Below are 16982 nucleotides of genomic sequence, written 5' to 3'. Positions count from 1 at the left end.
TAGGATCAACTTTGTACTCTCACTTCCCAAAGTCAAAAGCTGAATGATTCAGTCACCACCAGAGGTGGGAAAATATATTGAGAGCAAGATTGCCCTCAGTTGGTGGAACTAGGTTACTTCCCTGAAGAGTTTCAAAGGTGTATCAATCATTTGGTTTTCACACTGCTGTCAGACAATGTTGTTTCAACACATTTTATATTTAAAAAAAAAACACAAATTTGTATTTTTTCCCAGATTTATTTCAAATTTGGTTATTTTCCCCCATTTAATTTACTACTGGTACAGGTTTACTTACGTTATCAACCAATGTCTTTGATTGCCACATACTCTTCCCCACACACACACGGCCTGTCATGCATTTACTAATCAAAGAAAACATACCATTACAAAACAAGAAATCATACAAATGTTAGAAAGTTTACAGAGGAACAATTAGAAACTTAACATAAAGTCAGTAACCCTTTGAATTGGGCTCCACACGGTTTCAGAGCTTCAACATTGTTCAAATATACAAAATGTAATGGCCAGGGGGAAGGATTGCTCCTTGTGGTTGTGGTTTGTAAGTGCAAAGAATACGACAAAGACAATTAGAGATTGTTTGACTCACATGGACCCCCTTATTTCAGGGGCACCGGCAATGATGACTACTTCCCCTTTAGAGGAGCACACAGGTTGGAAGGGCTCATGGGAGTATAGACATGGGACAGATGAGACATGTATGAGACAACCCTTACAGAGTAACTTGACTATCCATAGTAAAACAATTTATTGTTCATCTCCAAAAATCATACAAAAAGGGTGAAAACTAAACCATACAAGAGGATTCCAAATTTAAACATGAAAATGCTGCATTTACTCTGAGCAACACTCTTCCGCGCAATTTAACTCACACTAGACTCTCCCACATAAGTGGTGTTAAGCATAATGCCGTCATGTTTTTAAGCGAGGCACAAAGGCACGAGTGTTTGTATGCACCTACAGGTTACTTTGCGCGAGTGTGTTTATTTCGTGTCTGGGTCTCAGAGGATGGACATTGATCTTGCGGGGTATAAGAGTGAAAATGTCGATGTTCCTTATTATAAATGAGTGCAAGAGCGGTTCAACAGATGTGTAGCTGGGGCAGCACGTTTGTGTGTGTGTGTATAGCGTGTGTGTATACTGCACACCATCACGTGTGTATTGTGGCGTTTACAGGGTGTCCAGCAGACTGTCGATGCGCGTCACCAGCTCCAGTCTCTTGCTAGCTAGGGTCTTCTCGTTGTCGATGTAGGCCTCCTTCTTCACCTTGCCTGCCACCAGGCGCTCAGCCTCTTGACAGGAGCGACCCACCAGGTCCTTCACCTGGCCGTCCAGCTTCTGCACCTCACCCACCTGAAATACACACAGTGAAATGTAAGGCTCAGCAGTGTACAGACACAGGTAGATACAAATACCGTACATGCAATTGAATACACACACACCTTATCTGCGAGGTCGGAGCCCTCTGTTTTGAGGCGGGCCTGCAGGGAGCTGATGTCGTTGGTGAGGGTGCGGTGGTCGGCCTCCAGGGTCTTGCGGCCGCTGTTCAGGGCCCCCGTGTCTCGGGATTGCTTATAGCGATTCACCACCTCATCCATGTGGCGGTACAGCCCTAAACGCTTGTTGACCAGAGTCAGGACCTGCTCTGTGATGGAGGCCACCTTCATACGAACCTCTGCAGCAGGGTCCTGGAAAAAAAGATGGAGAGAGAAGGGGAGAGAGTCAGGAAGTGCATACAGGGGAAAAAAAGATGAACTTAGAAGGGAGTAATAACAGGAGAGTTAAAGTGTTCCTCATAATAAGAGTAGCAGAGTATGTTGAGGATGGAGTACCTTCGTGATGGAGAAGTCCAGGCGCACGTAGATGATGACTGTGAAGAAGAGGATGTAGAAGGCCCCCACCACCAATAGAGGCTCCTGCAGCATCAGGATCTTATTGAAGGTATAATGCACCTGGGGGATGAGAGAGAGAGCGAGACACTGAGGAACTTGCACCATCAATGAGGGACCTAATCTTACATTGCATCTAAAACTTTCTCTGCAAGGGTTTCAGATGTAAAGCATGCAGATGGTGGTGTATCTCTGGAGCGACTGCTTATAACAATCCTGTCGTAGTAATGGCATACTCTGGTTAACTCATACAAACATAAACTACCTTCCTTTCTCCCCAGAACCTCCCCCCTAAAATCTCCAATTCCCTCTTCCACTAGGGCCCAGCAGCTCACCACTATATCCTGGATGTGCTGCTCCACCAGATTGTTCTTAGAAGCCACCAGCACAGGACGACCAAAGGTGTCCAGGTAGGTGTAGTGCAGCTGGTCTGGAATGCGGTCAATGGGGTAGGGGGTTTCCACATGGATGTTCCTGAGAGGAAAAGATGTGAATCATTAGAATGAAACAGGAGATGTGTCCATTTCCACAGACACTAAAGGAGTGTGTGCACATGAACATCATGCTTGCTCACCTGGCGCCTTCTGGCAGTATGAGTTTAACAGTGAGGGAGTCGATGACTTGGTCATCATATACATGGTCAACCAGCCTCATCTTCAGAGCATACTGATCCCCTGAGAACCAACGGGATGAATTCAAGCATTAGCATATAATTTTTTCGCTTTCGGGACATTTCTCTTTAAAGACTTCCCGTTATTAATAGTCATGGTAATTTAGCCAACTCAACTCACCCAGAGTGTAGAGGTACTCATAGCTGGGCAGATTATAGCCGATAATGTAGTGGGTCTTCCAGCCACCAAACAGAGGGAAGCGGGGCCGAACCTCCACCTCCACAGATTCTTCCAGAATCTGTAGGTGGGAGGTGGATATGTTGCCAATCTCATCCCGGTAGTACACATCCTGGGCTGATGCAGGAAGGATGGTCTTCGGGAGAGTGAGGAGATGCAGTTATTATACAATCTTAAGAAGTCCTCCTGCGAGCATGATTTGAAAATGCCCCAAGATCCATGGCAATAAAAGAGTCTTTAAAAATCAACACACCTTAAAGGATTTAACTGATGAGATGCCACTGTCAGACTGACGCTGGTAGTCATAACGGGAGAAAGGCCCTTTCAGGAATGCACCTGTGTGCCTCATGTCAATGGTCTCTTCCACAGCAATGTTTCCCCAATGGGAGACTTCGATGATGCGGGTGATGCTGCTAATGGTGAGGAAGGGTGTGTTGTTCTCATAATGGACCTTCATGGCATCCTAAAAAAGAACAAAAAAATACATTTCTCCTTTTGCTTCCAAAACAAATATGACTCCACTAAGCCAATGTCCGCTATTCAGCTGGACCAAAAGTGCTTAAACCATTCAAGGACATGGCCTAGCGGTCTCAGCGGGAGCCTCCAGCACACGTCTACACATGTGTATGGTTAGAATCCAGCCTTCTGCCCTTTGACACAATGTCCATCTTTCACCACTGTCATCCTCTTTATCTATCTATTCAATAAAGTCAGACAATATACATAAAAATAATATTAAATGCATCCCAAATCCAGTCAGGGACCTCAGAGACACTTTACCTCGGTGAAAGGGGCAACATCACGGAAGGGGCCATACTCAATAGCTTCATCGCTCTTGCTGGGGTTGCCCAGCTTGGTGTAGCTCTCCACAGTCTTAGAGGCGAGGCGGACGCGGGTGGTCTGGCTGCGGGTGGGGTAGGGGGAGTACAGGTAGTGGTTACCCTGGAACACCACCAGCTGACGCTCAGCCTGGGTGATGTGGGTGGGGAAGGGCCTCAGGATGTGGCTCAGGACAGTCTCCACCTTCACCCGCAGCTTAGCACCCACACCCAGACTGGAGGGTAACTGCACCTTGTAAAACTCCCCACTGTAAGAGGATTGCAGATAGGAGAGGGGTCAGGTCAAAGGGACAAACCAAAACAGTGAGAGAAACTCCACTGGAAAAAAGGGGTGAAGTTTAACATGGTGAAAATGTGCATATCTACAAACTTTACAGTCTAATGACATACAATGGATAATGCAATATAACCTTAAGTGAACAGGGATGCACAATATATTATAAAACTTCTCACCTTTGACCTTGGATTGTTGTTTGCTTGAGCTCAAGCATGGCATCCTCCTCTTCATCACCCTTCACCTAGCAAAGACACACGTTTACATGTCTGTCCATTCTGCTGCAATTCAACTACAACTGGACATGAGGTGTATTCATTTACAGGCAGGAATGAGTGAGTATGCAACGGTGTGAATGTAGAGTGAGTGTTCATTCCCCACGGGAAAACAATCAGTGTAAACAATCACTGATAGTAGGGAAATAATTGTCTACCTAGCAACTATCTGACATAAATTAAGGTCCTAGGCAATTCAAAGACATTGCACACAAAAAGGGGCTGTTCAGATCAGACACGGAAGTAGCTACCCTCTCAGCGCATACGTGTCATTTAGCCACTGAAGGAACAAGTTGTGTTGCGGAAGTGCACCCGCTAGCCCATTCAAACAGTTCCACACCACCATCATATAATGTACTTATTAAAATGTTTTTGCTACAGCCCTTCCATAGTTTGGTAGATCCACCATTTAACAAAAGTAGACATTTACTAGCGATTAAGTACTGTAGCTTCCTTACCTTCACTGGGCGAACCTGGACAAAGATGTTCATGTTAGCTAACTAGCTAATGTTAGTTAGCCAACTAGCTACCTGGCAAAATGTGGTTTACAGCAAATTCATTCTGAAATCACTTACCGATGCACCGACATAAGCGAGGTGGGGGGCCAGGTCAGGCTCTACCGCCAAGATAAAGTTATGTACCGCCGAGTCTCCCTGATTTGACAGAAGAATCTCTGCTGTTATCTTAGCAAGGTGCGTGCTCAGGTCCACCGTTCGTTTCACCTCCTCGTTCACCAGCCCGTCCGCAGCCACTCGATAACACAGTACAGTGATAAGGAGCAGATAAATGGGTACGGCGAAGAAGGGGATGTTTCGCGCCATGGTTATAAAATTAAACTTAAATATAATTTGCTTAATTGTTAGGTTGAAGCTAGAGAGGAAGAAAGGCCACGCACCACTTCAGGAGCAAAGCTGCAGCCGTAAGGATGACGTTTCATTCAGTCCTCACGTACTGACGTCATGCTGTTCCGAACAAATACGGCAGAGGGAGACGTCTCTACCCTGTTATCAAAACTAATAAAGGTCCTTGGCAATTCAAAATCTTGCACACAAAAGGAGCTGTGTAGATCAGACACAGAAGTAGCAACCCTCTCAGAACATACGTGTAATTTCGCCACTGACAGAAGGTGTTGTATTATGGAAGTGGTGGAAAAAGTACTCAATTGTCATACTTGAGTGAAAGTGAAGATACCTTAATAGAAAATAACTCAAGTAAAAGTCACCAGGTAAATACCATTTGAGTAAAAGTATTTGTTTTTAAAAATACTTAAGTATCAAAAGTAAGTGTAATTCCTAAAATATACTTAAATATCAAAAGTAAAATTATAAATCATGTCAAATTCCTTATATTAACCAAATCAGACCACACGATTTGCTTTTCTTTTTTACGGATAGCCAGATCACACTCCAACACTCAGCCATCATTTACAAATGAAACATTTGTGTTTAGTGAGTCAACCAGATCAGAGGCAGTAAGGATGACCAGGGATGTTCTCTTGATAAGTGTGTAAATTTGACAATTTTCCTGTCCCGCTAAGCATTCAAAATGTAATGAGTACTTTCGGGTGTCAGGGAAAATGTATGTAAAAAAAATTGTAAAGAGTAAATTATTTTCTTTAAGAATGTAGTGGAGTAAAAGTAAAAGTTGTAAAAAAAAATTAGATAGTAAAGTACAGATACGCAAAAAACGACTTAAGTAATGAATGAATGCATTCAACTGAAATGTGATTTGAGCATTTAACCTCTGAATCAGAGAGGTGCGGGGGCTGCCATAATCAACATCCACGTCTTCGGAGCCCAGGGAACACTGGGTTAATTGCCTTGCTCAAGGGCAGAACGACAGATTTTTACCATGTCAGTTCGGGGATTCAATTTAGGTAACTGGCCCAACGCTCTAACCACTAGGCTACCAAGTAGTTCTTTAAAGTCGAATCGGAAGAGACGGAGATATCAGGGATGAAGGTCTGGGTAATTTGTAAGTCCTATTAGCCAACGTACAATCAATGGATAGTAAAATAGACGAACTACGATCACGTATATCTTACCCATGGGATATTAAAAACTATAATATCTAATGTTTCATCGAGTCGTGGCTGAACGACGACATGAATAACATACAGCTGGCGGGTTTTACACTTTTTCGGCAGGATAAGAACAGAGGCCTCTGATAATACAAGGGGTGGCGGTCTATGTATATTTGTAAACAACAGCTGGTGCACGAAATCTAAGGAAATCTCAAGGTTTTGCTCGCCTAAGGTAGAGTATCTCATGATAAGCTGTAGACCACACTGTTAACCAAGAGAGTTTTCATCTATAATCTTCGTAGCTGTCTATTTACCACCACAAACCGATGCTGGCACTAAGACCGCACTCAATAGTTCCTGTGCCCCAAAACACTAAGGTAATCTGCCTAAATGACTACTGACCTATAGCACTCACATCTGTTGCCATGAAGTGCTTTGAAAGGCTGGTCATGGCTCACATCAACACTATTATCCATGAAACCCTAGACCCACTCCAATTTGCATACCACCCCAATAGATCCACAAATGATGCAATCTCTATTGCACTCAACACGGCCCTTTCCCACCTGGACAAAAGGAACACCTACGTATGTGAGAATGCTGTTCATTGACTACAGCTCAGCGTTCAACACCATAGTGTCCTCAAAGCTCATCACTAAGCTAAGGACCCTGAGATTAAACACCTCCCTCTGCAACTGGATCCTGGACTTCCTGACGGGCTGCTCCCAGGTAGTAAGGGTAGGTAACAACACATCTGCCACGCTGATCCTCAACACAGGGGCCCCTCAGAGGTGCGTGCTCTGTCCCCTCCTGTACTCCCTGTTCACTTATGATTGCATGGCCAGGCACGACTCCAGCACCATCATCTAGTTTGCCGATAACACAACAGTGGTAGACCTGATCACCTACAATGATGAGACAGCCTACAGGGAGGAGGTCAGAGACCTGGTTATGTGGTGCCAGGACAACAACCTCTCGCTCAACGTGATTAAGACAAAGGACATGATTGTGGACTACAGGAAAAGGAGGACCGAGCATGCCCCCATTCTCATTGATGGGGCTGTAGTGGAGCAGGTTGAGAGCTTCAAGTTCCTTGGTGTCCACATCACCAACAAACTATCATGGTCCAAACACACTAAGACAGTTGTGAAGAGGGCACGTCAAAGCCTATTCCCCCTCAGGAGACTGAAAATATTTGGCAAGGGTCCTCAGATCCTCAAAAGGTTCATCACTGCCTGGTTTGGCAACTGCTCGGCCTCCGACTTCAAGGCACTACAGAGGGTAGTGTGTACGGCCCAGTACATCACTGGGGCCAAGCTTCCTGCCATCCAGGACTTCTATACCAGGCGGTGTCTGAGGAAGGCCCTAAAATTTGTCAAAGACTCCAGCCACCCAAGTCATAGACTGTACTCTCTACAGGACGGCAAGCGGTTCCGGAGTGCCAAGTCTAGGTCCAAAAGGCTTATTAACAGCTTCTTACAGGACGGACTACAGGACGGTAGTCATTTAGGCAGGTTACCCTCGCTTTCTTGGGCACAGGAACTATGGTGGTCTGCTTGAAACATGTAGGTAATACAGACTCGGTCAGGGAGAGGTTGAAAATGTCAGTGAAGACACTTACCAGTTTGTCCACACATGCTCTGAGTACACATCCTGGTAATCCGTCTGGCACCGCGGCCTTGTGAATGTTGACCTGTTTAAAGGTCTTACTCACATCGGCTACAGAGAGTGTGATCACACGGTGGTCCGGAACAGCTGGTACTCTCATGCATGTTTCAGTGGTTGCTGTTCAGTGTTGCTTGCTACAGACCCGGGTTCGATACCAGGCTGTGTCATAACCGATGTCCCATTGGCTCATCGCGCTCTAGCAACTCCTTGTGGCAGGCTGGGTGCCTGCAGGCTGACTTCGGTCGTCAGTTGAACGGTGTTTCCTCTGACACATTGGTGCAGCTGGCTTCCAGGTTAAGCAGACGGGTGTCAAGAAGCGCGGTTTGGCGGGTCATGTTTCGGAGGACGCATGACTCGACCAAAACCAAAGCATCGACTGCTGTCATACCTTACAGTGTAAGGGTAACTGGTCATTTAAAAGTGGGTCACCTTTTAGCCAGGTACATTTCTATGGTAATGAATCCTTCAGAACTAACCTGCTCTGGAGCAGGCTAACTCGAGGCTAACTCCATTTATCCTGAATGAAGTGTCACGAGTACCAATGAAATCAGATACCCTCCCTCTCACAAAGATTGTGGCATCATCCCCTTGATTTGAGGAAGACGACTGATTAAGTATTAATACATAAATAAAAATGGTGTACATTTTTTTTAATGTTAAAATACCTAGCACATGACACATTTAGTGACATATTTACCTTTTAGGTCTGTGTGTAGCTAGCTACAACTAACTTTAGTTGAAGACGACCAGAATAGAGATGGATTATCTCTCAAACTTTATTGACCCATGTTTAAATCGGCCAGAGGATTTTCATTTGCCTGGCTACCCAGACTCCTTGCGAAACGCAACGCACCACCCATTGACTTTAGTTTCTTCTCTGCAATTTAAAGTATGTATACAAGTAAAGTATGTAGCCAATGACAGAGCAGCAGAATACTTTAGTGTGAGTCATTATGCTATGTTTTCATAGAGGTGAATAACAAAAAATACTACTGAAGAAAGTCAATCCATGAGTTAGCTGACTTTCTAGTTTAGACACATGGGCCAGCCAATTTCCCGGATGCAAATTAAGCCTACATATGACTCTTAGAACAAAACACTTTCAGTGAAGCTTCCATTGAGAATGGTGTTGGAGTGGACTTTGAACCACGAAGGGATATCAATCAGAGTAGAAGCCAAGCAGATCTCTTGTGCCATAAAGTTCCAGAACAATGAATACAGGGAGTGACAGGGAAAACAATATCCCCCCTCTCTTGAGAGGCAGACCATGCATAAACCCCACTATGAACAGATGCCCACTTCCAACAAAAGCCCAAGAGAATGCAGGATGATCCCATTTCTGACAAAGATTGAGGGGTTGCATAAAGATACAGACCTTTTGGCAGATACCTTCAGTACACAACATGATCAAATTCTAATTTTAATAACTTGCATAATGCCTATAGCTAGCTGTCTGAACAAATGTTGTTGTTGATGAAAATAATGGTCAGAGCGATCCGAGATCCTTGGGACGTCCCTAATCGAACCTCTACCCTAACCATTTTAAATTTCAACTTCAATGAAGGTAGGGACGTCCCAATGATACCTAATTGCACAGACCTGAAAATAAACCAGAATACAAAGGGGGCCGGGTTTAGGGCGTGTCTTCACGAACATCTGATGTCAAAGATTGCTGACACAGTTGTTTTGGAGGAAGTGACAAGAGACTGAAAACGAAAGAAATAGTCCCTCTTCAAGTAAACAAGCAGGGATTCCTTTCGCTTAATAATTGCTCTTGCTTTGGAAACACAAGTGGCCACCTAGTAGTATTGAAAGTATATTGCGTTATAATTAAAGAGACGTGCGTCCTGACTGCAACTAACCACCACTGGTGGCACCAGCCAGTTTCCGTCCGATCTCGGCAACTAGCTAGCCTAGGTTGGGGGGCAGACAGACACAATTGAATTCATCTGTTTTTCATCCAGTACGACGAAAGGCCCATTTTGACATTCTTTAATATACCATCCATTGGTTCTGGTTGATCAAGGTAAGAATTGTAGCCGATATTCTTTTTGTGCAGTAATATTTTTTTTATGTTTACCAATTAGCCTGCTAGTAAGACGAGACCAAGTACTGAGCTAGCTAACGGGTCGATTGTCCCCGCGTTGAGCACTAAAGTTAGCCACTCACTGTGCACTGTTTAAAGTCAGCTAGGTAAAAAATTGTTCTCTACTCTGTGTGTCACTCAATCTATAGTTCTGTCCCAATTTCACTGTGCAGTTAGCCAGTAAGCTAACGTTAAGTTACATGTCAAATGGCGTTGCTAGTTAGTTGGCTAATGTCTGCGTTAACAGTATGCGTCCAGAGCCATGTAACTGTTTAGTATTACGTTTCTAAATTCATGGCTCTGTAGACGTATAGATAGCTAAGCTATGTTATAGCTAGCAATAACTAATATTAGCCAGCTAACTTACTAGCTAGGCCCTTCAGGGGTGAAGTTAACTGACTAAACTTACTCAACTCCGGTTGGTTGACAACGTCATGCGCGCGCATCGATGTGGCCGGAAATTGTGTTATGATTCAGATAGCTGTCAACAATGACAAAGCTGTCCCATTGTATCTTCTGATTGATACCATGTTTTGTTTTTAGGTGTTTGACTTTCGCTAGCTAGTTAACAACTGTACATTTGAGACAAGCGCTCATTGTGCAAATGTATGTTTTCAATAAACATTGAGAGTAAACTAGTTTACATGTTGTCAACAATCTAAGCCAACCCTGTCTGTTTTGTCCAATAGTTGGGAACGTGTCAGTTTTGTTTCTTAAACCACCAACCCGTCTATAGAGATCCTATTAAATTAGAGTATTCTAATTATATGATACCGGCTATGTAATATAATAGTGAACGTTAGCATTAGCAAACAAGCAGACAGTTTAGCTAGAGCTGTCATGCTAGTCAATTTAGCTAACCTGGTTGGTAAAATAGCTAACGTTAGTGTTTTATGATGTGCTCATCTGTAATCATTAGGTAGATAGCTAGCCTAGTACTATGACTGTGCTAGCAATGATTGCACGTTGGCGAGTAATATTGACGGTAACGGCAGCTTTCCTATTTGTTTTCTGCGGGTCCGGACGAGGCATCCAGCTCTTCTTCCTCTGCGTCGTTTCCTTCTGCGAATAATTGGGATGTCTGCCCTGTGGGGTGTTTGGAAATATCGTGTGAACGAAACGGGGAGGGACCTACCGGAATTTGTCCAATATAAATTGTTTTTGTTGCAAAACGTTTTCCATTTGAAGTAAACTGTTTCCGTTTTGCAACAGACCAAATGTTTTGCTACGCAATCCGACTAATGATTAGTCTAAACGGGATCCTTGGGACGTCACCCCAATGAAGTTGACATTTTAAAATGGGTAAGGGTATGGCTGTTCTGGGTAGCACTAAGCAATACATCATTCTTAGTGTTGTTTTCTAGATAACCATGTGACCCAACTCGCATGAATGTCATGGGTTGCAGCCAGCCAGACCACAGTCAGAGAACTGCCCTATAAATGTTAGAAATTGATTGTTTTTTAAATGTAATGCTTCATTTAATGTTTCAGACTGAGGTTATTCCTATTTTGCCACCATGTATCCATCTTCCACCCTCATAATCGAGTGGTCTAATGGATCATTTGTGTAGGTCTACATCCCAGGTCTGGGTTCCTAGATGCAAGGCCCTGTGGTGCAATTTACTGACAAATTGAAAAACTAGTTCAGTTTGACTTTGCTGTACTATATTACACCAAATAACCTAATTATACCCATTTTAGTCCGTGTTAATACTGTGCTCAGGAAACTATTCACATTAGAATTTAATTGTCTGACATGCTGCAGTATTTGTTTGTCTGCTCTAAGCAAATGTAAGATTCAGTACTCAAAGCTTAGCCTAATGCAAACTGCATGGTCCAGTGTTGGCTCCCTTTGCTTTCAATAGCCCATGATTGAAATGAAAGAGCAGAGGTAGTGGACGTTGACTGTCTTTTTAAAGGTGCAACCCTTTGTTACTATTGAAGATAGTTACTCAGTGTCTCATTCTAACTGCTTGTGCAAGAACTGCAGCAATGAAAATGTCTGGCTTGTTTTGAAATTTAGGCTGCCTATGTCATCACGTTTCTGGCCCCTCCTGATAGCTTGTTTCCTTATTCCATGATCTTTATCGACCAGTCAGTCATAGGGAATCAATACTATCCTGGTGTTTTCCATGCTTGTCTGCAGATTCTTTTGGAACCAACACCATTTTACTGTGAAACCAATAATGGAACTGATACTGTATGTCGTTGCTTTTAAGGATCGGAATCTAGTGATGAGGAGGAGTTCCGTGGACCCTTCGTGTCCAGAAGTCATTTAGCCATTCATTGTGGTCATTGCACTCTGTAGAGTTGCTTTTTTTCTTGAGTTTTCTCATGTCAATTAACTTGTGACTCTGCTTGATTACTCATAAATAAAGTCAGATTTAGGAAGGTACAAGACCGTGTACTCACTACGTTTCCGACGCCAGTGGATCTCAAAACTGAACTTGGATCCACGTTAAGTAGCAATGATGTCCTATTCAATAAAACAATCATTTGTTTCTTTCCAGCAATTTTCTTAATTACATGATTGTACAACTAGCAAAGGAGTTTTGAAGTTGAGGGTGCAGTATTTATAAAGTTTAGCAATCTTAATGATTGATTAGTAATGCCTGACGAGTTCCTATAAATTGTTGTCTGTTACGTGAACTGATTTAAGATGGTTTTTGCTTTCTGAGAATAAAGTCACGTTTTATGAGCTCCTGTATGCTGCTTCTGCCTAGTCTGAACTTTCCTTACAGTTGATGTTCCACCCTCTGAACGGCACATTATATTACCGTCAATGCAGAATTCGTAAGAGGGCCCTCATTGTCACGTTGTGTTGCTTGAAATAAATTTAAGTTGAAATGAAGGTTGCTTCGTTTCAATGCTAGTGTAACCATTAAAGGTGATGCTCCTTGACAGAAAGAAACAGTGCTAATGGTGGCTCTGCACGGCAGCCTTACTGAGCCTAAATGTTGTGAATTTGTTATTTGGGGTAGATCTGGTGATGCTGTTAAGAGAATGTTGGTCAGTGAGAGCAAGAGATGCTTTATCAAGAAGAATAGTGTATTCCACTCTCGCTGTCTGTGGATCAAGTCTCATAACTGGCCTTCACATGTTGAAACGTTTTCTGGTTTACGTTAAGCCTACATTCCTCTCCCAAACCGGAGTCCTATACAAGTGAAAATAGAGGAACATGTTGAAGGCAGAGTTTTAAAAACTAGTCTGTTTGTTGTTTCTTATTTAGTGAGGGACAAACTGTACTTGGTTACATTCCCAGAACTGTTCCTACTCCGAGCATTTCAACACACACTGTGCCAGATGCCAATCGCAACTTTTTAACGGGCTGTGGTTTTACATTTGATTGACAGACAGGTGGTATAATGTTTGACCTTTGGTCTGCTGTTATGTGTGTTGATGTGTATAACCTACATGTGTTCCTGAATGTCTCTGTGTGCGGTCATGCCAGTCTCTTGTGTGTCGTAATCCCCACGGCTGGACAATTAGCTTTGGACCACATGACTACGGTGAGGGTGAGCTGGCAGCTGGTCAAGTAGTCCATGGCACGAAGATGTGTTATAGTATTTGCAGTAGTTGCCTATTATAATATTGCCTGCGTCATAGAGCATAAACAGCATTGCTTTTTAACCCTGGGGGGGGGGGGGCGGCAAAGGCCTGTGTGCCTGTTTTTATAGGCTGCTTTTATACTGTGTTTATCATGCTAACAATGAGGATGACCATATGATGGTCATGTTAGCCATGCCACATGATCAGTCCACCATTCTAATTGAGTGCGCCTTATATTTCCCCAGCTGTGGCACAATGACGTCTAGGAAGAAAGTACTACTTAAAGTCATCATCCTGGGAGACTCTGGGTGAGTGTCCTGTACCTTCCACAGCCACTTACACTTCTTCTCTGTTATCATAGAAGGTTACAAAATATATGTGTTTACCAGTCATTCTGTCATATCTGTTGCTGACCTGAATCTATCTCGTCAGAGTTGGGAAGACCTCCCTGATGAACCAGTATGTGAATAAGAAGTTCAGTAACCAGTACAAAGCCACAATTGGAGCTGATTTCCTGACGAAAGAAGTGATGGTGGACGACAGGCTTGTCACCATGCAGGTACTGGGGAAGGGGTACTATCAAGTTGCATCACAAGTGCTGTGCTGAAGTACAGGTCAATGGGTAGGCCTATATTGTATTGTTCTTCATAAACATGTATGCCCCTCCCCTGTGCTCTGTCACAGATCTGGGACACAGCGGGGCAGGAGAGGTTCCAGTCTCTGGGCGTGGCGTTTTACCGCGGGGCAGACTGTTGCGTGCTGGTGTTTGACGTGACTGCCCCCAACACCTTCAAGACCCTAGACAGCTGGAGGGACGAGTTCCTCATACAGGCCAGCCCCCGAGACCCCGAGAACTTCCCCTTCGTGGTGCTAGGCAACAAGATTGACCTGGAGATCAGACAGGTGGATCCAGCTGTAGCGTTTGAGACCAGAGCATCTGATAGTAAGTAGCTTGTGTGTGCCTTCAGAGAATGACGGCTGTTTTTTGTCTGTATCTGACAGGTGACGACTAAACGAGCACAGGCCTGGTGTCAGAGCAAGAACAACATCCCCTACTTCGAGACCAGCGCAAAGGAGGCCATCAACGTTGAACAGGCTTTCCAGACTATTGCACGCAATGCTCTTAAACAGGTAGGGGGTCAGAAGGGAGCTTATGAGAGCTTAGCTGAATGCCGTGTGTGTATTGACAGTATTTTTATACTTTGTTTTTATTGAGGAACACAGTACCAATAAAGTAAAATAAAAGAACAACAAAAAATAACTGTCAGTTACAGTGAACATCATACCTTCATCATATTAGTTACATTGACGTCTTTGAATTAGACCTACAAAACCCATTTTTCCCAGTATTCCTGACCTCTCTCCTTGTGTTCTTAAAGCAAAGGTCATACGCTCCATGTGGTGTATTTCTTTTACAATGTCTATCCATTGTGTCACTGTGGGAGGGTCTTTTTGTAGCCATTTCCTAGTGACAGTAGGACCTTCGAGGTACTTTTCTCTATAAGTTATCAGGTATTTCACCCAAGTACAAAGAAATGAATGTTTGTTCTATGTCAAATCCTGTTATTTTTCCAATGTTAGATCTTATTTCTCCACAGTAAGTTTAGATTGCGGGGCAGGTCCAAAAGATATGAGTGATCCACCCTCAATAGACCGCATTCTCTCCAACAAGGGTGTAGTGAGCCAGTCTGTTTGATTTCAGTTTAGGTGTTATGAAGAAACGTATAACATTCTTCCAACAGAATTCTCTAAATGACCTTGAGTTGGTGGAGCTTTGTTGAGTCTCCTAATATGTTCAACCATGTTTCATCAGTTATTTCAATGTAAAGTTCCTCCCATTTTTTTTATATAGTTTGTAGAATGTTTCTTTGAGGATTGAATACCCAAGTAGATTTGAAATAGTTTTTTTGTTACTCCTCAAGTTGTTGTACTGAGGTCTTGATTTCCATGCACGTTGGAAGCCACACAAAAAGCTTAACGTCATCTTGTCTTTTTCTCCCTTTAGGAGACAGAGGTGGAGTTGTACAATGAGTTCCCTGAACCGATAAAGCTGGACAGGAACGAACGTTCCAAGCCATCAGCGGAGGCCTGCAGCTGCTGAGGTCCTAGCAGACTTACTGTCGGCCCTGCTACCCTGTCTTGCCTTGTCTAACCCCTATGCCTCACTGTGTGCTCCCCTTCGCCCAATATTATCACTGGCCTTCGTAGATGCGAGTTCCGCTCGAAAAGTACACTTTACACATGCTGCACTCACACCCCAGTGTACACATCACACACTTACTCTCAAGATAAGTCTCCAAGCCCAAAGAACACCCAGATGGATATTAGAGCATTTATTAACCTGATATCTGCTTAGTATTTCCCCCTTAACTGTCTCATGACACAAATACCTTTTTTTATAGACACCATTGTTTCCCATGGCACCACCCAACCTCACACACATGCATACATACAGAAATAAAATCCTATGACATTTTAAAGGGTGGGTTAGTTCCAGTGGTAAAGGAGGTTGTAAAGGATCAGAATGATGCATTTATATATGTGTGTGTGTCATGCCAATGTACTGCCCAAAGATACATGTGTTAATTGTCTTGGAAGTGAACTAGCAAGTCCAACATATGAGTGTGTTGTTCAAGGCATTTTTTTTGCACTTTGTTATGTAGACTTATTAAAATCCTGTTTGACACCTCATTTTGGAGCCACAATAAAGAAACACATTTTAAGTCGAGGCTGAAGAGGCAGTGTGGATTTGAACTCTGTCCCCTAACTGCCCGACACATGCTTTGTTTCTCAATTGGAAAAGTCGAGCAGCAAATTGTTAACATTCTGCGACCTGACACAAGGGGTAGAGAATCAAAGGGAAGACGTCCTATCGGATACAGCTGGGGGAGGGGACAGATATTTTTCAAGCATATAAATATTATTAGTTATTGCCTAATTTTTACACTGGCAACTGTTGCAAGACTTTGTGTGCAAATCTTTAAGTCTGTCAATTGTTTTGCGTAGGCAAAAACCATGCATGTTGTCAGTTTCCACGTCTGCTGATAGCTCAGGTGCTTGATATTTCTTTTAACTGATCAGATCTGTCTGTATATTGTTATTACTATGTTTAGAATTTGAATTGCATCAGAGGACCGAGAACACAACTTTTTATTTAAATTATACAAAAAACACGGGGGAAATCTGTTAGCATTAATCATATTAATGAAATGGCTTCATCTACATTGTTTGAAAATGGTTTTGGATTTCAAGGAACTGATAAGTCATTGAATAAAGAATGTGTGTGTTTCTGCAAGGAGAACATGTAAAGCATAGGTGACTATCACGGCTCATACTGAACAAAAATATAAACGTAACATGTAAAGTGTTGGTCCAATGTTTAATGAGCTGAAATAAAAGAGCCCAGAAATGTTCCATATGCAGAAAAAGCTTATTTCTCTCAATTGTTGTACACAAATTTGTTTTCATCCCTGTTAGTGAGCTTTTCTCCTTTGCCAAGATTGTTTTATTTCA

General features: G+C 43.1%; 2 protein-coding genes across 2 annotated transcripts; one reads left to right on the top strand and one right to left on the bottom strand.

The window, feature by feature from the left end:
- Window positions 1–217: 217 nt before the first annotated feature.
- On the bottom strand, window positions 218–5100 carry LOC115138070 (dolichyl-diphosphooligosaccharide--protein glycosyltransferase subunit 1-like). The gene is made up of 10 exons (XM_029674477.2): window positions 4719–5100; window positions 4048–4112; window positions 3536–3842; window positions 3009–3218; window positions 2699–2891; window positions 2482–2581; window positions 2243–2381; window positions 1851–1970; window positions 1461–1706; window positions 218–1371 (listed from the first exon to the last, which is right to left on the bottom strand). The coding sequence occupies exons 1-10, from the start codon at window positions 4962–4964 to the stop codon at window positions 1189–1191; spliced, it is 1809 nt and encodes a 602-aa protein (XP_029530337.1). The 5' UTR covers window positions 4965–5100; the 3' UTR covers window positions 218–1188.
- Window positions 5101–9503: 4403 nt separating this feature from the next.
- LOC115138062 (ras-related protein rab7-like) lies at window positions 9504–16883 on the top strand. Its single transcript, XM_029674464.2, has 6 exons — window positions 9504–9860; window positions 13715–13777; window positions 13902–14028; window positions 14154–14372; window positions 14472–14600; window positions 15475–16883. Exons 2-6 carry the CDS (start codon window positions 13725–13727, stop codon window positions 15568–15570), a joined length of 624 nt encoding a protein of 207 aa, XP_029530324.2. The 5' UTR covers window positions 9504–9860; window positions 13715–13724; the 3' UTR covers window positions 15571–16883.
- The last annotated feature ends 99 nt before the right edge of the window (window positions 16884–16982 follow it).

Source organism: Oncorhynchus nerka, linkage group LG2, assembly GCF_034236695.1.
Source record: "Oncorhynchus nerka isolate Pitt River linkage group LG2, Oner_Uvic_2.0, whole genome shotgun sequence".
NCBI lineage: Eukaryota > Metazoa > Chordata > Actinopteri > Salmoniformes > Salmonidae > Oncorhynchus > Oncorhynchus nerka.
Note: the sequence above shows the minus strand (reverse complement) of the source record. Positions and strands in the feature narration are given on the sequence as shown.

Coding starts and splice junctions, on each gene's coding strand:
- LOC115138070 (XM_029674477.2), bottom strand. CDS start 4,964: ATGGCGCGAAACATCCCCTTCTTCGCCGTACCCATTTATCTGCTCCTT. Junction 3,843..4,047: donor ACAACAATCCAAGGTCAAAG/GTGAGAAGTTTT, acceptor ATCCTCTTACAG/TGGGGAGTTTTACAAGGTGC. Junction 2,382..2,481: donor ATACTGCCAGAAGGCGCCAG/GTGAGCAAGCAT, acceptor TTTTCCTCTCAG/GAACATCCATGTGGAAACCC.
- LOC115138062 (XM_029674464.2), top strand. CDS start 13,725: ATGACGTCTAGGAAGAAAGTACTACTTAAAGTCATCATCCTGGGAGAC. Junction 13,778..13,901: donor ATCATCCTGGGAGACTCTGG/GTGAGTGTCCTG, acceptor CTATCTCGTCAG/AGTTGGGAAGACCTCCCTGA. Junction 14,029..14,153: donor ACAGGCTTGTCACCATGCAG/GTACTGGGGAAG, acceptor GCTCTGTCACAG/ATCTGGGACACAGCGGGGCA.